The sequence below is a fragment of the Rissa tridactyla genome, chromosome 9 (genome assembly GCF_028500815.1).
Source record: "Rissa tridactyla isolate bRisTri1 chromosome 9, bRisTri1.patW.cur.20221130, whole genome shotgun sequence".
NCBI lineage: Eukaryota > Metazoa > Chordata > Aves > Charadriiformes > Laridae > Rissa > Rissa tridactyla.
This window is the reverse complement of record NC_071474.1, coordinates 10,085,434-10,109,879: the sequence shown is the minus strand read 5'-3', so window position 1 is coordinate 10,109,879 and position 24,446 is coordinate 10,085,434. Positions and strand designations below refer to the sequence as shown.

General features: G+C 45.6%; 1 protein-coding gene across 2 annotated transcripts in view; it reads right to left on the bottom strand.

Moving 5' to 3' along the window:
* Positions 1-4,027: 4,027 nt before the first annotated feature.
* ARNT2 (aryl hydrocarbon receptor nuclear translocator 2) overlaps positions 4,028-24,446 on the bottom strand; it is a 108,389-nt gene continuing 87,970 nt past the window's right edge. For both annotated transcript variants that reach the window (XM_054214986.1, XM_054214987.1), the window contains 5 exons: positions 20,664-20,763; positions 17,820-17,958; positions 15,512-15,677; positions 11,355-11,491; positions 4,028-8,754 (listed from right to left, as the gene is read on the bottom strand). In XM_054214986.1, the coding sequence (XP_054070961.1) occupies positions 8,656-8,754; positions 11,355-11,491; positions 15,512-15,677; positions 17,820-17,958; positions 20,664-20,763 (641 nt within the window). In that variant the 3' untranslated portion in view covers positions 4,028-8,655. The remainder of the gene's footprint in view (positions 8,755-11,354; positions 11,492-15,511; positions 15,678-17,819; positions 17,959-20,663; positions 20,764-24,446) is intronic.

The following is a 24,446-nucleotide window of genomic DNA, read 5'->3' as shown; positions in this document are numbered from 1 at the left end:
CACAAAAAAAAGATATGTGCCTATCTTTTTTTTTTCTCAACCCCACCAAATGCATTTTTTAAAAAGACAATGAAAAAAGCAAGCACTTCATGTTAACAAGGTATCAGTTCTGCAAATGCTTCATAAAGCTGTTAACTGTCTAGTTTCAGGGTTTCATAGAATAAAATCATGACATTTTTCAGTGAAAGGGTTTGATATTTCTCCACGGCATACCAGGACAGATGCAAACATTGGGTGTTTGAGCTCCGTGGGTACAATGACAAAGGCCCCTTCCTACGTCACGGAATAAATCATCAGGCAAGAACTTCTGACTGCACAAGACAACCACGATGACACATGTGCTTGGTATTAAAGGAAGAGGCCGTGATTACTTGATGCTGTGTAAAATCAATGTCCAAACCCCGATTGTTCTTTTACTATAGCATAATTTGTTCCGTTTTGAAGAGCCCTGCTCTGGGGGGTTGAGCAGTCGCATACTGGTGAGCACAGGGAGGTGCAGGAGGGACTGTGACTCCACCTCTGTAAGCTGGTGGCAAAGGGACACTGCAAGGGGGGACAGGAGCTGTTTTTTCTAACTACTTTTTTTTTATGAAGAAAGGATGCTCCATGCATGCTCCTGCTTCCCCCAGCAGCCCGTGCCTGGGCAAGCAGACTGCTTAGAACCATAGAATGTTTTGGGTTGGAAGGGACCTTTAAAGGTCATCCAGTCCAACCCCCCTGCAGTGAGCAGGGACATCTTCAACTAGATCAGATTGTTCAGAGCCTCATCCAGCCTGGCCTTGAATGTCTCCAGGGATGGGGCCTCCACCACCTCGCTGGGCAACCTGGGCCAGTGTCTCACCACCCTCATTGTAAAGAACAACTTCTTAGACTGCATCTTCCCCTGCATCTTCCCCTCATATCCACAGACCGGCCCAGATTACCTCAGGCAAGCCTGAATTTTCAGAGAGAGTACTCTGCACTCTCTTGGTGGCTGGAGAAGGTGGCAGCAGGTAATGATGTGACACACCCATCAAGAGTTCCTTTAAAAAAAAAAATAAAATCAATTTAAGTCTTCAGTCACCGTCATTGTACAGTGTTGCCTCCTGATGTCTTTTGCTCAGAATTACGTGAGCCAGAAACACAGTCGTGACATTTCATTGAGTGAGTGTGATTTAGGAAGGAATCCCACGGCATTTACATCGCTGTGAGTCATGTTTTGGTATCCCTCGTCCTGGGCCTTCACACGTTGAAATTGCCTGAGACGAGGGAAACCAAGGGAGAGCTGCTTTTGAGATAAATCCCACAGTCCACATTCCTTCGTTAAGTGGAAAGTATTACGGACCGGTCTTCGCCTCCCGCTATGTGCACTAAGAGAAGACAGCGTGGGTTGTGTGTCCATGTGCCAGGGCAGCATTTTCTCCTGTGTGTTTATTTAGCAACGTGGAGGTCTCAAAACTACAAAGCAAGCAGCAACTTAGGCCTTCAGAATCTTTGCTCCTCAGTGACAAGGGGTCTGTCTGGCCGGTAGTTCCAGCGTTAAGTGGAAAATAACTATACTGGGGTTGTATTTTGCAGAGGGAAGCTGCTTCAGGGCCACACACAGAACTGCCATGGACTGCAAGGGAAGGGTCATTGGCCACCGCAACCAGGGACGGACAGCCCGGGGGCTCTGTGAGCCACCCAAAACGCATTTGGGACGACAGGCTGCACCGAAGTAGCTCAACCTTGCACTGCTTCTACGCTTCAAGTCCTCTTGTTTTTAAAAAAACACGTCGAGCATTTAAAACCTGACCTTCTTAGCTAAGAAGAGGAACTTGCTACTTTACAAGAGGCCGCGGCGCGGGAAAGCGTTGGGTGGTTCAGCCTCCCTAGCAGGACGCGTGCGCCGGGCAGGTTTCCGAGCTGTGGCTGGGGCTTTTCTGCTGTCCCTCAGAGTTGTGCCTGCGTATTTGCAATCCCAGCAATGTGTGCACAGCTGTTACATTTTATTTTTTTTTTTGCCTGCAAGAGCCACGGTAATTGCACTTAAGCACTGCTGCATCTTCCACACGTAAGCCTTGGGTTGACGTTTTTTTCAATTGGGTCCCAAATGGCACATTTTGTATGTTAGTATTTAGTGCCAGTCTATAATTAGAAGATAATTTTTTCCAGGGCTAATGAAAAGATGCCCTAGCAACCTCTGGATCCGATCCCACATCCATTAAAACAGTTCAAGCGATTCCATTTCATTTTATGTGGGACAGACCAAGAAGTTTGAAGAAAGATGCTGCCAAGTATTTCCAATCAGGAATATGCTGAAACTTGGTGAAAAAGGATGGAAGAATTCATCCTGTATCTGTCCCTGTTACATCCAACTTGGAGAGAAACTGGGAAAATTAAATGAGTAATACTTCCTGAACTATGATGGTATATTGATGGAAATGTGGCTAAGACTTACCTCCCATGGAAAAATTAAGAAAAATATGTTTCTATCATCATAACGAAGACTTGAGCTGTTGCTGTTAGTCATTAGTGCCAGTTTATGGAGCCAAAGATGGTAAGTGTAGGGATACAGTGAACCTCGACTGCATTTCTTCCCGGTGCGCCAGCCTCTGTGTGTGGATTTCTACCATGGTGTCCTGCCACGCCGAGCTGCAGCGACTATTTGTCACCAAACGTTTGGCTCCATTTCACATGCAGTATCTCCAAACCCAGATTCCACACCACAATTAACAGCTCCCAGCACTTCCACACCCAGTTGTCACCCTGGTGCCCAGGAGTACACTTGATTTAACCCACGAGAGCGCAGATTAACGACAATCCATCTATAAGGAGTACCAGGAGGGATCCTAAAACAGCCCAACCACACCATTCTCTGCTCAGTGTCAGTGCACCACCCGTTCCGTGCGTGCCTTTCTACTTGGATGATGTTCTTCAAAAGCAGCTAAGAGCCTATTAAAATGCACCAAACAGCTGCCATGATGAAGATAGGCTGCATTTCCAAACGGGGTGGTGAGGCGCTGGAACGGGCTGCCCAGGGAGGTTGTCCATGCCCCATCCCCGGAGGTGTTCAAGGCCAGGCTGGATGGGGCTTGGAGCAGCCTGGTCTAGTGGGAGGTGTCCCTGCCCAGGGCAGGGGGATTGGAACTGGATGATCTTTAAGGTCCCTTCCAACCCGACCCATTCTGTGATATCCATTCATCACAGATTTTCACAAGCACATAGGGAAGTGCCGTAAGAACATCACTTTGGTGAAAACCTGATTTTCACAGCAAAACGGCATGAATGGGACATTTTTACCGACCAAGCTCCCTCTTTGGGATGAGCACTGAGCGAGCAGAGCCTGACGGGCTGGTGGCTGTGTCTGATTAAGCACATCCCAGCGCCCTCCTTTGAACAGTGGATTCCCCGTCGGGTCCCAGCGGAGCCCGTCTGCTCTCCACAGGCAGAAATGGAGTACAAGCTGTGAAAACCACCTCCCCCGTACCAGGAAAGCAGGCCCGAGAGCACAGCCTCTGCGGCTCCTGCCGCGGTCCAGTCATCGGCTTTTTGCATCTATTAGCAAGGTAAATCCCTATCAAGCCGAAAAAGAAATACAGTGTTAAAACAATGAAGAACCACCGCGAAGGGCAAATGCACTTTACGTGAGAAAGTCTGAAAAGGTCCCCAGAATGCTTGGGGGAAGGATACAAATGTTTTTTAACTTTGAACAATGAGATGAAAAGGTGGACAAAGAAACCACTGTGTTACCACCCCAGGGAGTGAATAAAAATTGCCGCAGAGTATGAATTAATTCTAAATCACTTGTGCTCTAATGAAACCCTCTACAAAACAGATACCAATTCACACACCTCAGCGCCAGCAGCAGAACAGGGCTGCTGGTTAATGTTTTTCTGGAAGTTCTTTTCCAAGTTGAAATCCCAAGCCATCATTCCTCTCCCGCTCCCTCGGACAGCTTTTATACAAGACAGATAAAAGAAGAACTTCCCGCCCACGACTACACAGCACAGGAGGAGATGTCAAAGACAAAGATCAATGCCTAACCTTCCAATTTTTGGCACGAGTCTTGTAATCCAGGGTTATTTCCTACTTGACAATTCCCAACAGTGTGTCGTCTTTATTTACAAAAAGCCAGGAATTAACAACAGCTCATGACATTTTTATTTTAATGAAATTTAAAAAGGCAGTTATTAGTTATACATACACACAACTGATTCTGTACTTGTTAGTCATAAATATAGAACATTCAGAAGTACAAAATACACTTTATCCACAGCACAATTTCACATCAATATGAAGAGTTTAAACAGATAAGTAACCAAGTGCCTAACAATGACAGAAGCCCATTTTTGGAGTTGTTTTTTCTTTTTTTTTTTTTTTTTTTTTTTTAAAGACCATTAATCTACACAGTGCCCACAGTCATCAGTTCGGTGAAATGCACTCTGGTTTGGAGCAGGAAAAGACTGACCTTTTAAAGACAATTAGATGCCATCACCTTTTCCTCGCTCCACTAACAGAAACAAAACAAAGCCCACATTCTCCTCTTCTCACAGCTAACAACTGTGAAAAATGGGACTCTGGCAAAAAATCACCTGAAGCCAAACTTGAGCACTGCCAGGAAAAGTGAAAATATCTGAACTAGAAATTAGTCCACTCGATACCTTGCAAACAAAGAGCAACAGCAGTATGACACCGATAAGGCATTAATGACAAAATGGCTGTAGTATTCTCGAGAAAAGAGTACACCTATGTATAAAAATATATGTCATAGCAATTGGGTAATTCCAACACTATTTAACACTGTGCCAAAAGTAATTAAGAGTTAAAAAGGCAGCTGCAAGAAGTATTTACAGTTTCATACTGTACTTCAAAAGAAAAAAAAAAAAAGGCAACAAAGCTACAAATGGAACTATATCTGGTTAAAGCATCACCGTAGGTACTGCCAGTAGCACTTGTAACAAGTAATGTGATGGAGTCCCTCTCGCTAAACAGGATTGCTTGTCTGAATAAATGAATGGAAATACTTCAGTACCCAAAATCTTCTCAGTCTACCTGTCTGCTCATTGAAACAACTCGCCCAGACCATTACTATTTGCAGTTTCTTGCTCCATCGGTTTAAAACCCAAAAGGTCCAGTTTCAAGAAACCCTGTGTTTGCAACACAGTTTGTTCAGAAATCACAGCTTTATTTCCAGCTCAAAAAACCACAAAAGAAACGAGGAATCCACCACCTGTGAAATTCTGGAAACCGGCAGCCAAAGCGCCAGCAAAGCCACACCAACGGCACGTAATAAAAACGTTAGCATTCCAAACGCGCTTTATAACTTCGTCTCTAGAATAAGTTAAGTTGCTTTAGTAACGAAACACGTGACAAAAAGGGTACAGCACGGCCAACGCGACGCAGCTTTTTTGGCCACAAGAGCCAGGACGAGGCCGTTTGGGAGGAAGATGCCCCTGGCACGGCAGCAGCGGGCGGCGAAGGATGCCCAGCGGCGGCGGCAAACGCGGAACCGGCTCGTTTGCTCGGTCAGAAGCACAAAGTTGCCAAACTTTAAGCTTATGAAGTTCTCCCTCCTCGCTGGCTCGGAAAGGGCAAACCCGACACCTCCCACACGGCCGGGGGAAAGCGCCGGGACAGCCGGGAACGGGAGGGGAGGTAAGGAAGGGTGGAAACAGCAAGAAGAAAGCACTGCCTCGGGATGGCGGAACAGAAACAAGGGACCATAATGGCTCACAGGGGAAAAAACCCGAACCTGGCGCTATCCGGACTGCCCCTTAACAGAGTAGCCATCCCCCTTCCCGACCGGAAAGGCAGGAGTGGTCTACAAGGTGAGAGGCAGCCCACGCTCCGATGCCTTAGGCATATTGGCTTCAAAAATATAATACTGTATTTAAAAAACAACCACAACAAAAAGAGAGATGTGCTTGAAATTCTGCTAACAGTGCACTTCTCACTGCACAATCGAATTCTGCACACAAGAAGCCTTCTGCAGTAGCATAAAAACCATGGCACGCTGAGGGACTTATCATCGCTGATGTTAGGAGAAAGAAAATTACTTTAAAAAGCTTATTTTTAGATTGAATTCAGGAACAAAGTAATTATAAATACACTTAGAGCAGTTTGTTGGGCAAAATACAACAGAAGAACGGCATTTTTTCAATTCCTTTTTCACTTTACAGAGAAACATTATTTTTTTAAATTTTAGAAGAACTGACATTTGTCATGTCAAGCGTCTTCTCTGCAGAGATACAAACTGCTCCTGTACTGCTCCCTCCCTCGCGATTACCCCCTTTCAAGAGCACGCCCTCGCTCCAGCCGCCGCAGCATCCAGGCGCCTTTTACAGGCATCAATGAATTTCCTTCTGGGACAGCAGAGCTTTGCTTAACTAATCCAATGAGCTGTCATTCATCCGAGCAGCGAGAGCGGAACGGGAGAAGGCTCCAAGAGAATGAACATCCATGTATTTAAAAGAACGGCGCATCAGGCTTGCTCACCTAAGAAGGTATTTTCCCCGATCTCTGGGAGAGAAGAGATACGAGGGTTTTTTGTTTGTCCTCAGTGTGATTTTTGGTGAGGCAAGTACAGACCAGGAGGTCTGAGGCCTCTCCAGGACGGCATCTAGCGAGACAAAAAAATTTCAGAAAAAAAACACAATTCCTAGCCCCACTTGCAGGTAGGGTAAGAGACTGGTCCCAGATTTATCGAGAGAAACAGTAGGAAGGACTCTTCCTGGATATTGACAGCTACGTGCTGTTCTCGGAGCAGCACAGTCAGATGGGAACACCACCCCATGGCTGACAGTGAAAGCTGCGTCCCCGGGTCACGTTCGCTGCAGCCCAGCCGCCTGCGCTGCTCGTGGGCGTGAGACCTGGGTCGCCAGAACAGGCTGCAGGACGGGGACCTGTCTGCTTTTTGAGATGTTATCCTGACAGGATGGACTGCAGCGATGTGCATGGTGCATCCCATCGGAGGCGCCCCAGAATCCAAGAGGAGCTATGAGAAGGCAGACCTCAGTGCTGCGAGGCCTAAGAAGTGCTGCGGATATTGTCCTGGAGGGGGGCTGTGCCCTGGGATTGCTGTTTCAAGGTCGGTGATGGCCCCTGAATACGCGAAGGCGGAGGGAATCTGCCCCCTTCCTCCTCCCCAAAGGCTGGCTACCACTGGCCAACCTCAATGGTGATGAACAACCTGCATGCGGGAACTGTGGGCTCCTTGTCCTTCGGGAGCGATTCCTTCTCCTCCCATCCCAGAAGAAACAATCTGGAGAAAAATGCTGACCTTACAACCCAACCTCTGCAACTCGTCATGCATATGAAATACTGAATAAAAAAAAACTTCCTACCACATTTCTGATGAAGACACGTGGTAGGTGACTTGGCCAAGAGGAAGGCGATTAACTTACCTCTGCGGAAAAGCGTATAGCATTTGGAATAGTCAAGAGTCCTCAACATATTTGGTAAGCTAAAAATGCCATATTTAACAGAATAGGGTTAACAGGGTCTAACAGAAGCGACTGCTTGGGAATCCAAGCAAAAATTCAAGTTATCACTGTGTACGCAGTGGACAATAGTCCAATTGATATCTATTACCAACTCACTCTAAAAAAATTATACACTACAAAACCATCTCACTGCTTGCAGCAAATGAGCTTGAATGATTTCCTAGGAATAGGCCACCACCTTGCACTGTTAAAATGTGAGGTTTCACAGTATAAAAAAGTACTTCACAGAAAGGAAATGCCGCTAATATAGAAAATGCAGTCTTGATGTGTTTACAGTCATTTTTTACGAGGCAATATTTTTGGGAAAGCAAGAACAATAGAAATTAAAGCAGCCAGTGAGAAATGTATAGAGTTATAGGCCTCAATTCAGTGCAAAAACAGACTAATAGCTTATGTAAGTAAATGTTTGTTCTGAATAGAGAACCACCTGAATTAAAAGTAAGAACACCTATGTGAAGTGATGGAGACTCCCACGATATCTAAATCCTCCACACGTATCGTCAACCTTTTCAGTACACTCAGAATGGACCCTTTGTAAAGGCAAAAGAAACCAGTACAGGAAATCACTTCGTACAGCACAAGATATACATAAAGTACCAAAATGTACACACATTCAAGTTTAAGTTAGAAAAGGCGGAACTGAACCTTCTGGTGAGAGAGGCCTACATTATGTTGCTTAATATCACATTTAAAGTGACCTAAAAACTACAAGAACCAAAGAAAACAGAATATTGTGTCTGCTTCCAGAAACTCAAGCTTAAAGCAAGGCATCGAAATCGAGCGGTAGGCACTGTGACAAGACATTACCTTACCTTTTCTCTGTTAGTCTTTGTTACTTCGTTATCTATTTAAAAATTACCATTCAAAGGAAATAGTAGGTATCATTCACATTCAAATATTTAAGACTCAGAGATTATTTTTTTTTTTAAATCAAGCAAAGTTTTTCATCTCTGAGGTAGATGACAATAAAATAAAATTAAACGGAGCTGTCAACGAACACTAGCAAGTGCTGGAGCTCCTCTGTCGGCACTGACGCACCCCAAGGAGGAGAGAGCAAGCCCTACACCACTATCTGAAACATGAGAAACGTGGCTTCTGGTTTTAGTAGCTTCTACAGAAACGCAACACAGAAAAAGCAGAGCCAAAATTACACTGAAATGGCCTCCGAGAACTTCCATTTCTGCTTCGCAAGCTACTCGGAAAATGGTGGAAACATGCCCAGGTCAGCAAAATCTTCAATGTTGTAATTGCCAGTACCCTGCGTCGGATCCCCCGGCATCGGCAGCATGTCCTGCACGATAAGGAAAAAAAAAAAAAAAAAAAAAAAAAAAAATCAAAGTGAAGTGTCACTTGCTAACACGTTATCCAGACACAAACTGTTTCCTGTTCATCTTTCCAGCGTAAAACCAGAGAAGGCCAAAGGTTAGAGAAATAAGGTGAAAACCAGACCCGTGCAGGGGGCTGGGCTAAGGTTTATGTGCTGCTTATATATATAACCAGAAACTGCTGGAGCGTTTCTGAACGGGAGGTGGGACTTCAGCAGGGCGGAAGTTTTGCATTACTCTTCTCAACGAGGCACATTTGAGCTGCCCCATACTCCTCCTAGGCTGAAAGAGCACCTCTTGGAACGGGTAGCTACGTATGGAGAGAAGCAAACTCTTTGGTTTCACTGTATGGGAAGTATTCGACACCCCCCGCGCTCCTGCACCCTACAGAAAGGAGCTCCTGCTGCAGGAGCATGGGTTTGGGGACGGTCTCACCTCCTCACCAGCACTAAGTGGACATATTATTGTTCTTCATCCTCTGAGGAACACTAAAGACTGCACATCCAGCCCAGCTAACCAGAGGCCCAAGGAGCTTTCACACATGTACAAAGGCAGAGGGAGTAGCAGGAACTTCTCAGGAGAAATGGGATTTCATGGTAATTGCTCCCACGTGTCTCGAGCCGAGTGAGGTCCCTGCAGGAGGCTTCGAAAAATACTCAACCTTTCCTCTCAGCCGGAGACCGAAGCCACAGGGAAAAGATACCCCTTGCTGAGAAAACCAGAGTTTACGCTGGCTTTTCCTGTCAGGCCTTGCAATAATAAACTCTCACTGCGAAGCCAGGTTTTGCCAGGGACGGCTCATTATCCTCACAACAAAACACCACCTAAAGATCTGCTCCCAAGATCTGCTCGGTAATGGAATAACTACTGAGAGCTGCTGTGCACTGAGAAGTTACCCCGCAATCAAGACAGACTGAGGCCCGTCTGAGGGGTCTGTAGCATTCCTGCCAATGGTGGGGAAAGAGGCCGTGAACACGACTGGCAGTTTCTCAGCTGCCAGGGTCAGCCTTCACTTTCTGACCAAAACTTGCACTTATTTAATGTTTTCCCACATTCCTCCCCAGCCAAGGGGAAGCTGTAGCTGTCCCCACCTGTTTAAATTTCCATCTCTGAAGGTGTTTCTGCTGCCAGGGCCTCGGGGCAAGGTCACCTTGGGTACAGCCCCGGCAGGGAAGCTCCCCTCTCCAGCCTGCCTCCCTCCTGATAACCCACGCCTGGCTTCAGGCACAAACAGTCCAGGCAACTTCTTGGAGGCCTTTGAACTGAGCTCATCCAAGTTTCTCGTCACATCCAGCTATTATCCTAATTCCCTCCAAATGCAGGGTCACCTCCAAGCGCTCTGCAGTGAGCCCAGTTCTCCCTTTCTCTTTCCCACACATTTCGTAAGACGTCTGCTGGGACACAGCACTTGTCTGGGACACAAGGAAGACGCTGCTCGGAGCCCCGTGTCTCTGCGGGCCATCGATCCACGCTGCCATCGGCCCCACTGGAATTCCCTTGAATATGCTTTTGGGTTAAAGTATGCGCAAAGCGATTAAACTTTGCTTACAGAAAGAGATGCAAGAGCTTAATCTTGCCTGGGCCACGGGGCACGCAGACAGGTCGTTATTCCAGATGTAGCGATGTTCTTTGTTCCTGTGTGAAGCAATGGTTCATTCACACAGGAATATTTTCAGGCTAACGTCTCTTCTGCCGCACTCCTGTGAGCAAATGAGCACAAGCCTGGTCTTGCAGGTGAATTTACTTCTAAAAGATAATGAGGTGCTCCACTTCTATGCTTGGGGCTTCAACTGTCTCTTCTGCATTTATCTGCACTGTTTTGTTGCAAACTGTCTTCTTGATCTAACTTAAAAACAAGTTATACAAGGACAGAAACCTTATTAGTTAACTTACAAAGTCCCACTCCATCTGTAGTGAAGGCCTAAAATTGTACTTACAACTGTACTTGTACTTACAAGATTAGAGTCATAGAATCATAGAATCTTCACGGTTGGAAAGGACCTTTGAGATCATCAAGTCCAACCATACACACACAAACCCCCCCTGCCCCCCCCCAATCTCTGTCACTAGAGCATCTCATGTCACTAGAGCATCAGGTAGTTGAAGAGGATTGTTTACCAGCTCTCTGATATCTGACTGGGTTTAACCTTAAAAAATTACTGGCCACTCTTCCATGACAATTCTACGATTCTATGCAGTATCCAAATCCTTTCCTGCTTGAATTCTCACAGAATTACACTGATGTCTAATTGGACTTGACTGGGATTTTAGAGGCGAGCACCAAGACACTCTATTTGGGACTATTTCATGGTTTCCCTGCAAAATGCACCTAAGTACAGGGTGCAAAAAGAAGGGAAAATAGCATTCTAAATCAGCAAAGATGCTGCTGTTCAGCAGAAAACAAAACCTTGTAGTTGTAGCTGATGCCAGAGCAAAGTTACGGCAGCTCACAGAAGGAGGGAACTACTCCAAGCCCTGCTGGCACCCTGGTCATGGAGGGCCACGGTTCTTCACCTCAGCAGTGAGAAGTTGTCAGAGGGATTTGGGCTGACTGAACTCTCCTCACCTGGAACACCTCGGTCTGACTGGGCTGTGGGTGCGAATGCTGGTCGCCGCTTTGCTGGTTGTGATGTTGGCTCTGCCACTGGGACCAGACTTCGGAAGGTCTCCCCTGGAACTGGCCGCTGCTCTGGCCACCTTCAGCTGGACGGGGGAGAAAGGGCACAAGTCAGAGAGCAGCTCCTTCAAAACGCGCACCTGCTTTTGAGGCTACATCCATCAACGCCTGTGTTTGCAAATGAGTCTTAGAGAGAAAGGAGAGAAACCTCATGAAATTCAACACGGGCAAGTGTAGGGTGCTGCACCTTGCAGGGAATAACCCCCTGCACCAGTACAGGTTGGGGGCTGACCTGCTGGAGGGCAGCTCAGTGGAAAGAGACCTGGGAGCCCTGGTGGACAACAGGATGACCATGAGCCAGCAATGTGCCCTTGTGGCCAAGAAGGCCAGTGGCATCCTGGGGGGCATCCAGAAGAGTGTGGCCAGCAGGTCGAGGGAGGTCATCCTCCCCCTCTGCTCTGCCTTGGTGAGGCCGCACCTGGAGCACTGTGTCCAGTTCTGGGCTCCCCGGTTCAAGAGGGACAGGGAACTGCTGGAGAGGGTGCAGCAGAGAGCTACCGAGACGATTAGGGAATGGGAACACCTCTCTTATGAAGAAAGGCTGAGGGATTTGGGTCTTTTTATTCTGGAAAAAAGACGACTGAGGGGGGACCTTGTCAAAGCTTATAAATACTGAAAGGGTGGGTGTCAGGAGGATGGGGCCAGGCTCTTTTCAGTGGTGCCCAGAGACAGGACAAGAGGTAACAGGCACGAACTTGACCATAGGAAGTTCCACCTAAACATGAGGAGGAACTTCTTTCCTTTGAGGGTGGCAGAGCCCTGGCACAGGCTGCCCAGAGAGGTGGTGGAGTCTCTGTCTCTGGAGACATTCAGAACCCCCCTGGACGCGTTCCTGTGTGACCTGCTCTGGGTGACCCTGCTCTGGCAGGGGGTTGGACTAGATGATCTCCAGAGGTCCCTTCCAAGCCCTGTGATTCTGTGAAAAGACCCCGAGTGACACCCAGCCCTTGCGGGGTGGAAGCCAAAGGGAGTTCCAGCCCTGACCGCAGGGTGGGGGCCACCCCAGAGCAAAGCTCATCTCGGGACTGCACAGGCACGGCAGGCCAATTTCTCACAGCAAAACACACAGGGACACCACAAGCCGGGCACTGGAAGACAATTTTCTTTCAAGCATCCCTCCACTACTTTTTAATCACTAATAAGGAATATTTGCCATGTCACTAAAAAACCAAACTGCATCATCTGAACACCCTTTCTCTTTAAAAGACTAATTCTTGCAGAGCAGTATGCAACTGCTTACCACCTTACCATATCACACCTTACCGTCTAAGAAGCACGCTTTCAGATTTTGTAAGCAGATGTAAAAACAGTAAGATCAACAAATGGCCTTGCTGTATTAAATGCAGACACTGCTGTATTAAATACAGAGTGCTGTTTGCTGGACTATCTTGTCCTCCAATATTACAGCTGAAAAATCATTTATTTAACATCCCAGCTTATAGCAAATTATTATCCGGTTTGGATGGTGATGGTTTCTTAAAAGTCTGAGAGCATTTAAATTTCACAGACCAATGCAAACAGCGAGGTTTTATGGTAAGTACACTTAAAATGATAATTGCAGGGCGACGCATTTCTTCTGAATAGTTCAGAAAAAAAGCCCTACGATGCCACACACATTAATTTGGTCACCTATTACACAGACACTTTTCATGAGTACAGTCAGACGTCACACTTAAGCTGGACTCATTTCACCCTGTATTTCTACAGGCTGGCCCCAAATGTATAAAAGGTTTGGATAATTTTCCTTCAATTATTTACAATGTCTCCTTCTAAGAATTAGCATCTTAGAAAGCTTGCCACCAGGCTTATGCTTTCCCCCAAACATTTTCTCTTGTTTTTCTTTTTTTTTTTTTCCATATAGCTACTTCTACTATTTTTGCCTATTTTCCCCTCAGTTCAGAGCGCCAAGCTGGGTACAGCTGGTTCTTCCCAATTACCAGTGCCCTTTGCCAAGGGTGGCAAGTTTCCTGTGCCAAACTTCCACCCACGCGCTACGTCAGGTCTCTGACAACCAGACTCGATCGTGTCAAATCAGTCACTGCGTATAGCCATGGCTTCAGAAAACACAGAAACACGTGCTTGATCCAGTCCTTTTGGCTACCAGCTAAACCGTGCAAAACAGATAAAGCGAACATTTTACAGGAAAGTAAGGAGGCTGTGGTGATGTATTTCTATCACATCTGAAGTAGATAATTACAGCTCTTCCCTTACTGACGTTACCGCAGCCAGTAATTCAGCTGACTCAGAAACCCTGCAGCCATTTTATGGGCCAAAACAACATTCATCTAAGTCCCCCTTCAAAAGAAAGCCGTAAGTTGCTTATTTTTATTATTTTTATTCTCAGAACAATACATTGAAATTAACTCAGTGAGGCAAATGATGCTTCTTTTCAGCGAAACGGTTACTGCCTGCCGGAGGTTCAAGACGTTCGCCTCTGCGAAGGCTGTGTTATTAATAGCATCCAAACTGATGTAGGTCAGGAAATGTTTCTCATTAGGTGAAAGGGTTCTTGCCAAGTAGCTTAGGCCTGAAATGCAAGGCTGTCTCGTAAACAAACGTACAAAGCCTGGTGGGAAATGGAGGCATGAATAAGCTCTGTGGGAAGAGCTCCATTTCAATGCGCTTTTTCTAGGCAACGGGGCGCAGGTCCGCACGCCGTCAGGCTCAGCCGCCACAGCCTGCGCCAGTTTTATTGTCCAGGGATAAGAGAAAAATGACACACATCAGCACACGGCTACCTATGCTTTTTGGAATTGCTCATTGTCATCAGCCAGCAACATTCTTCACGGACTCCACGTGTGTTTAGCACTGATGGATTTGTAATTTTTTTTACTCTTGAATGAGTGAAGAAAACTCTGAGTGAAGAAAACTTACCGAGGGGTCACCCACTGAAAAGCCACTAAATTAGCGTGTAATCGTAAAAGAAAACCATTTCAAAACATGGCACCTCCTCTGATTAGGTTAGTAGCAGTGCGGGTACAAAAAAATCCTGCCTCCAGCCAAACTCCAACAAGCCATCTCTGGGCCAGAGGACACCAGCGCGCAGTCAGGGAAGTTGAAAAATGAAAAGAATGTAAATTTGTGCTATTTAAGTGTTCTCCTGAGAAGTGAAAAGAAATTGAACCTGCTGACCATAATTTGGGAGGGTGTGTACTAGTGATGTAAGGAACTTTTGAATCTTTCACGACATCATTTACTGAAGGGAAAAAAAAAAAAAAAAAGGGCCTCATACCATAAAATGCCACAATATTCTGAAATGTGTTGGATGTGGAGGAGATGCAGCATGGAGGCAACAGGTGCCCTCAGTCAGCTCTGCTCAATGGGAGAAAGCAAAACCCTTTCATAGAATCGTAGAATGGTTTGGGTTGGAAGGGACCTTAAAGACCATGTAGTTCCAACCCCCTGCCCTGGGCAGGGACACCTCCCACTAGACCAGGCTGCTCAAAGCCCCATCCAGCCTGGCCTTGAACACCTCCAGGGATGGGGCAGCCACAACCTCCCTGGGCAACCTGTGCCAGTGTCTCACCACCCTCACAGGAAAGAATTTCTTCCTAATAACCAATCTAAATCTACCCTCCTTCAGTTTGAAACCATTACCCCTGTGTCCTACCACTACACTCCCTGATAAAGAGTCCCTCCCCATCCTTCCTGTGTCCCCCTTTAGGTACTGGAAGGCCGCTATAAGGTCTCCCTGGAGCCTCCTCTTCTCCAGGCTGAACAACCCCAACTCTCTCAGCCTGTCCTCACAGCAGAGGTGCTCCAGCCCTCTGATATCTTTGTGGCCCTCTGCTGGACCCGTTCCAGTAGGTCCCTGTCCTTCTTGTGCTGAGGGCTCCATGCAATACTCCAGGTGGGGTCTCACCAGAGCAGAGGGGCAGAATCACCTCCCCCGACCTGCTGGCCACGCTTCTTTTGATGCAGCCCAGGATGTGCCTGGGCTTCCCAACTGACCCACCAAACAAACAGGTTGGAAGATTTTTAATGACGTTAATGCTGGAGAGTTTAATTTCTATGTGCGTTTCTGTGCTGCATCATTTAAAACTTACCAAACCCTGCACTTCGGTTTGCTAAGCTGGAGTAGGCATTCCCACTCGGAGAAGAGGTGGCTGGGCTGGAAAGGGGGCTGTATGATGACGGATCGGCTGGGTAGGTGTGACTTGTTCCAATTCCGAAGGGAGACGACTGAGTCTTGCCAGACTGAGATGGAATTTGCTGAGGAATAAGGGATAAAACAAAGGAATGAGTTTATTGTTGAGGAAGAGCACAGCAGACTCACTTTTTAACAATGTAAAGCACAGGCTAAATAAACTCTGCAGATGCAAACAGGCACGTTATTCCTGTCTCAGCCATATTTCATCTCTGTTAAAGACAACTTATTGCTGCATAAAGAAGACAACAGACTATAAACCAACACTTGCAGCTCTCCTGCTCATTAACTCACGTGTACTCAGTATCAGAGCTATTTGGAAAAACATGATCCCCTTCACCTCTACTACAAGGATTAATCTCAAACCGAACGGGTATAAAGAGTTCCCCTTTATTTACCAGGTGTTTTGATTTTGCAGTGCCACAGTAAAATCACAGTTATCTGAACGTCTTGCAGAATAAATGCAGTTCTCAGAGGACCAGAGTCTCCAGCGCTTGGGGGTAAATGGTCAAAGTAGTTTCAAAGCTAATGAGCTGCCTTCTCTCCCTGCCTAACTAGTACAGGCAGCAACGCTATTTTGCCTTGAAAAAGGCTTGGGAGGGAGTATGAACCACCAGCCCTGGGAGGAGGGAAGAAACAGTCTAACTTTGCTTTACCTGGGCAGCTGAGTTAATTCAAGGGAATTAAAAACCAACTTGCTGTCATTTTCATCTACATAATGGCTTTGTCAGAGGATCTCCAAGAATGTTACACAAACGATGAAACATTGCAAGACGGCTTTGAGACGCGCACAACGTACTCTGAGAGTAAGGGAGGAGAAGTGTCTCATCCAAAGTCATGGGCTACAGCAACGTGTAATGCTACAGACACAATCTGCCTATAAATGATTTCCCGCGTTATGAACAAATCCAGCAGTTCCAAGAAAAACTCACTGCCTAATTCCACAAATAGAAATTAGAGGTGATTCCATCTCTGGATACTTCTAACAGCGTGCACTGTTATGGGCAATCAGAGCGCTCAAGTGAAGCTATTTGCTTGGGAAAATGCAGGGGAGCTGGGGGAGGCAAACAGATCCCAACAGGCATATAACACGATGAAGATGCTATTAAGTCTTCAGCTCAGTTCCAAGCTAAGAAATCGCACATTTCTAAAGCTTTCCACAATGATGGTGAGAACATGAGGTGTAACTTCTGCAAGGCTTAACTCTATTTTACTTTATTTACGATGGGTGAATGAATTTCAATTTCCCCACACTCACATACAAGCTCTGTGGACTTGGACAGAATTTGGACAGTAAGAGGGATGAGTAATTTCTTTTTAGTCATTTTTAGCATCCTCCATATCGTTTAAAAAAAAAATAAATGTTATGACTGGATTTCATTAAACAGGTGTGACAGAATAACCATGGCACGCTGAGGGCTGGGCAGGATTACTGTGATTAATGTGGAAACAATTCAGTTACTGCAAAATTATTTAGTGCCCGCCCCAACGTGCCATTCTAGCCTACTGAACAATGGGAAGTCAAGAATGATTAAGAGCAGTGTTAGTGATAGACCAAACATGATTATTTCATGTTATTTGTCTTTAACAGAGTTTCAGAAGAGCTTTTTTTGTTGTTACCCAGAACAAGAGAGGCGGTTTCTGGGCTGACATTGCCAAGCGCGGGGCATCTGATGGAGGGATGTGCTGTTTCTCCAGCACCTGACGCAGCGTGAGCTACACTGGGCAGTGCCCACGGCGGGGGGCAACAGGCTAAATACCCTCTGTTCTGAACTCGGCCTGGATTCGTATGCGCCCCTTCCCAATTACACTGCTCACTTGCCGAGTGCAAGGCCTTGGTCCAAGAAAGATTCCATGTTAGGCTTAATACTAACGCCTAACAGCTGTCCTCTTTTATTTCATTCAGTGCGCATATAAAAGTAAGTGCAGGACCGAGACCTTCCACTGCGATTTATGTCAGTGTAGCGACTGCCACTATTATGAATGCTATAACAAACTAAACGCAGTTATGCATAGGGCAGCTGTCTCCAATTATTACAACCTGCCAAGGAACAGAATTGGGGGAACTGATTTCTCTCCAACCACAAATGATAACGACAAAGTGAGTTTAATCACGTTATAAATGGGGTTTTACTAATTCTTTTGTAAAAAGCACAGAGATTGCAAATCTTTAATGACCATGAAGACAAAACACTTTTACTCAATACCTGTCCTGGAAACGGTGGGCGATTTCCTGTCCAGGCAACCTGACCCTGATTCAGCTGGCGAGATATCTGTGTCAGGTTCTGGCCTGTTGATGAAGACGACTGGATGTCGTTCACGCCAGGCACGTGTACCACGGATGAGCTGAAGGAACAGAAACAGTGCCTCGTTTGTAGGATACATTCTCGATGCACAAACAGCATTCCAGATAACGGAAATTTTCATAATCGCATTAAAACTAACTGTTCAATCTGTCTTCATAAAAAATGACTTAAATCCATCACAAAACTATGAAACATATTGGCATTCTAAAATGTCACTTCGAATAGATGCAGAGGGCAGAATTATTCTGAATTAAACTTCTATAATCTCTTTGAAAGGGCATGCAGGAATAAGATCAGTCTGGCACATGGTGCATTAACACTTAGCTCCATACTAGTTCAATAATTAATGCATTAAAAAAACCCAACCTGCTTGCAGAGAGCATTCAAGCAGATTCTTAATTTTCAATTTGTGCTTAAAGTCAACATTCACAGAATCATAGAATGGTTCAGGTTGGAAAGGACCTTAAAGATCATCTAGTTCCAACCCCCAACATTACTGAAGCATTGACTTAAATACCATCCTAAATGAAGATGTACAAAAAGATGATACTTATAAGTACTTCTTTCTTTGTTTCCTGCCTGGGAAATGAAGAAGTGTGTGTTATGTATTTAAAATGTGAGCTTTTAATTCCTATTTTCAACAAATGATGCTGAAGAAGAGCATGCAGTTATATACCCAGGCAAAAGAATAATCAAGACAGAAACTTAAACTAATGTAATAGCTTTGGAATTAAAAAAAAAAGAAAAAAAGAATTTCCAGAGGAGCTTGTTTATGTTAACTGTATCCTAATTCCTGAATTTCACTACAGAGGAATTTCCCAGAAATTCCTAATTATAAGGAAAATTTTATGAAGGACTGCTCCACTTGACCATTTTATTCTCATGGAAGTCTTGAACAACTGAATCTATATAACCACACATTGTGAATGTGCTTTGATATTTTTTTATATCTATAAATATATAGATATTATTTTACATGTCATACATAAATATATAAATGAATATAAATGAAGACACAACACACAAAAACGCTTTTGTGCATCAATTGAAACAGCTGGCTCTTTTCTCCAATCCCTTCCCTATTGTCTATTTTCATAATCCTACAGAGAAAGAAGAGAGCAGACTGGGAAAAGAAGTAAACAAGGCTGAGCAGAGAGGAAGCAGGAATCTGAATCCTCCGAGAAGGCTGACAAAATCTCTCCCAGAGTGCTAAGCAAAACGTGGCAGGCATTTGAACACCGGAGTTATTATTCTGTCTGTCTTAAGCTGCCTAAAAGCAAAGTGTGTGTTTAGAAATTCTTTGTAGAGTTTGCTTTTTTATTATTTTATTTTTATATTTTACTACCACAGAGTCTCCAAAGAAGGAAATGTGGACCAGAAAATCCATCTAAATCTGGCTGGAGTTGGAAGCACACAACAGGTTCTGGGGAGGGCCAGCCCGACTGCCAACACCTTCCCCGCTGGACTGGCAAGTCCCATCATCTGAGGGGCCTGGACTGCATCTGGAATACAAACTGCGAAACCAGGAGTCTGCAAAATAGTGCCTCAAGGCTGCCCAAGCTCAGCCACCAAATGGATCAGCCCGGAGAGCATTCAGGGAGGGCAGTTCATCGCGGGTGGAAATGCTAGCAGATGTGTCATTGCTTGATGTAATAGAACAGCAGTAGGAAAAAAGCTATAGTTAAACCATCAGGAATTGACAAAGGAAACGAACAAAACACACGCCAAACCCCAAGACGGCAAGTCAACTATTCAGTAATATACAATATCCAATTAAGAGACATTTAAATTTACTGTCATTCCCCCCCAAATTATTCTTGGTTTTAATTTGACAAAACATATGCATGGGATTTTATTTCTCCCCACTGAGATTATTAGCAATTATAACTTTAAGAACACATCGGTTTAAATGAAATTATAGTTTGCAGATGTTTCCTAATTCCTGGAACTGACAGCCTCCGAATGGCTGTTCCTTCACTTTCACAACCTCGGTTGGTCTAAAACAGGAGAACGGAACTTCAGTATCACGGTCCCAGAACGGTGATATGAAGGGCATGTAGGTAAATACAATCACTGTTACCACGCTCTCAAAAAGTGACTGGAAATGCAGGCAAACTCTTAAACTTCATATTAGCCAAATGTGTGTTGCCAGCTGGTAGGCAACAACCTGAACTCCGAGTAACACAAAGATTCCTCAGGAAATGCTGGACCACCACCTCGTGTGTATTCAGAAGTTGTCTCAGAAAACCGTTCATGCCCACGTCCCAGCCGTCCCTGCGGACTATGGATGAAGCATCCCTCTGCTCCCTTTAATAAGGCGCCCGCACTGATGCTCTCCGAAGCAGCCATCAGAAGCACTGACAGCTGTAACTGCAAACCAAATCTTCGCACCTTCCTAGGTTGGCTGAATGTTCCTCCGATCTCTGAGCCTGCCCCATCACCCCTCAGATTTGTTTCCCTTCATGATCTGTTGCTGCTTCTTAGCTTTGTCCAATTACATCATCACAGCAACCAGTATTTATTTAGCAGCCACTATTTTTAACAGAGATATCCGAATCTTCTCAGCTTGTAAGCCTAGTCCAAGTGCTGAGATGTCGCGTGGGAGTGGAGCGTATGCAAAGCAAAGTTCATTCACATAAAGAAAACCCTCGCACCTAAGGTCAGATTCGTTTCCACCAGATCAAAGGGGAACAGTCCCCAGCTCTCAGACAGAAAGTGATACGTTCAGGATCTGGACGACAGTACCTGAAAGTCTTTCCCGAATGTCCTGGCTGAAATGGGCTTCCCTGTGAGTAAAGCTGCTGGTTTCCTGCTGTGGATGCCGAGGCCATCATTTTTTTATCTGCTACAAAAGAAAAAGAAAATCACAGATAGAGAAAAGTTTAGAGGATGAGAAAACTAAGGCAAAATTATTTAATGAGCATCGCAGTGTATATATGCAGCAGGAATTTTCCTTTCCTTCTTGAAGATTTATGAAGAAGCCCCGTGGACACATTAAGAATGACGCAGAAGGGCTATAGGACTATTGGGTATGAAACGAGAGGCACAGCTGGTCTGTGTCTACTTCAGCCCCTCTTCCCAGGATGTACCTCATTAATGCTATTGTTTGCATGGAACATAGGACTGGTACGTGCCCTCCAGCCGCGCAGCCCAGACCTTCTCTGTGCCCGCTGGAAGCTGCTCCCCACCACGCTGGCAGGAGGGGAAATCGGAGACAGAGAGCGGGGAGTGATGGGTGCATGAGTCCCAGCTACAGACTGGAAAGGGGAACAAAGGTTTTATGGAAGAAAGATGGGAGAGTCTGCCCAGGGGAATGGAGGAATGCCACATGAAACAAGCCTAGTCTGAAGAAGGTCTGATGCACGTGCATCTCCATGGCCTGCCTGGGGGTGGCCTCAGGCAAGGGTGCATTTCTGCCTCCAGAAGAAGCCCTCCAGGAATGCTGTCAAAAAACCCATGTGCATATAATTTGACAGCCCGCCTCCCTCCAGGACAGCCGGAGAGGAGTACCCGACTCTCCCAAGCAGCTTGGTGGCACGCCTGCAGATCTCGGGGCGACCACCTGCAAACCTGGGTCATCCTGCAGCCCCTACCTGCATGTCAGTCTCACAGGTGGATGGAGGCACTTTGCTTCTGAGCATCTGCAAGACTGACGTGCCTGAGCTGCGGCAGCGCAAAACACCGGTCTCTCACAGGTTCTGCTGTCCTATACGTGGCTTTAGGGAGCCATGAAATAGGAAGCAAGCATCCCAGCAGGGTGTAAGACAGACTAGCACAGTGAATAACACGCATACGGAGATGCCATTAACTTTTATAGTCCACTCTTAACGTGGCAACTGGAGATCAATCTCTAATTGAATGAAACAAGATTGGGTGAACAGCACCATTTGGTGCCTTAATTTAATTTTCTGGCACCAGATTATTCCAAAGCCCAGGGAAACCTCACTACTACTACTACTGTTCTTAAAATAATTTAAAGGTCTGCTCCACCACCATTTATTCACTTTCCCCATCTCCCCTTACTACCTCCAAGTGCAAAACACTACGCAAGTCGCTGATGGCTTTGCAATCATCTGTTGCTACGCACCTCTGACAGACCCAGAAATCAGGTCTGCCTCCTCATTTTCCCCTTGGCTCTTTTCAGATTCCCACTCATTTCACAAGATGGTCTCCTGGACACAAGGCTCACTCAACTCACAAGTAAGAGAAGTATTTTTTAGTTTTCCCTAGCTTTTAGAGACCTTGTGAGTGTGGTTCGCCAAAGGCCTCCAACGCACACCAGCTCTCCTCTGTTACCTAAGTTCTCCTAATGTTCCTAACAAGAATCTAAGCTCGCTTTCCCAAAGGAAAAAAAAAACACCTCCAATAACCGTACAGGAGCCTCAGAGAAGGAGGGCACATGCTACCGATGCAAGCTGTCACTGCTTTTCCTCTGCAAAGTAGAAATCTGTAGAAATTCCTCACTGGCTACATATTGCCCAGCAGAGACACTGAGTCTGGGCTGCAAACCTACGCTCCCATACGAAAAAACAAGGAGAAATGAGGACGAGATCTAGAGAAGGTTTCGTATGTAGCAGGAAGAATTGAGAATGTGTTGCGATATCTCTGAGAAGGACAGATGATTTTGCCTTTTTTTGCACGAGATGTCCTATTTTCTAAGGCCACCCTTTACAGGAATACCAAATTCTCAGGGTTGGAAGAGACTGAGCCAAAATCCTGCGGGTACTTCAGATATTTGAGAACAACTCACCAGCAAAATTGAGAGTGCCTTAAATGAACTGGAATTCCTCAAGTGGAGCGGAGTTGCCATGGCAGCTACCGAGGTCTGTGCCGCAGGATGAGGCCAAGACAAAGGGAATGGCTAAACTAATCACAAGCTGCTAAATAGGCTTTAAGATCTCTTTCCTGAGTTACATCGAATGCTTTTTGGCCTCTGAATCTGGCCCACATCTCTCCCAGCCGTATTCCCACTCAGGGCTTTACACACTACTACTCTGCTCTCACCTTTGGTACACGACTGAAAACCCATTTTGTTTTGTTGTTTTACCTGCATCCTTAGACACCTGTTTGTCTCTAAACTCTATGACTTTACTGGTCAATGATAAGTCCTTCTCCCAGCAGGACCACTGTTTCTGCCCTTAGAATGAAGATCTCTGTAGAAGCCGCATCATCCTGTGCCCCAAGGCACTTGCTTCCTGTCCTCACTTTTGTTTTTTAATTATGTGTGGCCACTGCATGCAATTATGGCAACAATCTCCCTCTGTCAAACCTGTATTTTTACAGAACGTTGCAGAGAACAAGATCGGGTATCAACATAATGCAAATGTCTTGCAGGCAGCACGCAGGTCTGTCAATATTGGTTTTGGACAGCATATCTCATCTCTAACTGCGAACCTTCTCTTTTTATCATTCAGAGAAGACCTTGATCACAGCTCCCATGAGAAATTCTGACAGGGAGAATGTCCCAAAAAAAGCATAGCCTGTAAATTGATAAGAATGAAAAGAGAAATGGCGTTTCCAAGAACATAACCTCACAGCTTGCTAGGCGCTTAACCCTAACCCCTCCCCACAAACAGTGGAGAGCTGTCTGAAAAAGAGCCAATAAGGCAGCCAAAAAGCAAGATGTTCTTCGCCTGGAAAAACATATTCCCGTGTTTAAGGCTGGAGCCTTGCTACCTTCTAATGGACCCCTTTTATGGCCTCAGCTGTTGACTTCTCTGTTAGAGTAGATAGACAAGGATGAACAGGGATAACAGAGAACTCCCATCCACAGGAGGACAGAATATCAAGTCTACCCTGCAGTTACAATGCCTTCTCCATTTGAAAAGGCCAAGCCAGACATAAGAAACCAACACAGTGAGGTCATCTCCCAACACCCCTGGAGTCAAACCCTGTGGGTTGTTTCCTTCATGCACTGCGTGACGCTTGCACATTGATTTATTTAAAACAAATGTAAAAACTTCTCTTTTTCTGTGAGGACAGTTAAGAACAATAAACAATTAACAAGTTCTTCCACGAGCAGTGGAATTAATAAGCCTGGTTTCCTACAGATATATTTCGGATGACCCCTTCAGCTGCCAGCCTTCTCAATGACTTCTGTCTATTAGGGCAAGAGGCAGCACAGGTTGGGGCTAGTTGGAGTCAGCTACGTCTGTCCAACGGACAACCTGGCTGCTACCTCTTGGAACAGGGCTGGGAAAGCCTTCGGTGAGGGCACTCCGTAAGGACTCTCTGTCCTTGCAGTAATTTTCACAAAACATAGATGAATGTACTATTGCTGAGACTCCTATCACTCTTTTAAGAACTTGCCAACAATTTAAGAAGTTGTGGGGAAACGAGCAAGGACTCACGGACAGGTAACTTGACTGGAGATGCCTCAACTGACCAGAAAACATTATTACACTTCAAGGCAGCGTAAGACTCTGAAAGCATCAATGCAAAAGCTGGTGATTTGATAAAAAATTGCAAGCCTATCTTGAGACTACAGGGTAACTTTCTTAATCCATGTCTATTTAGAGATATGAACTC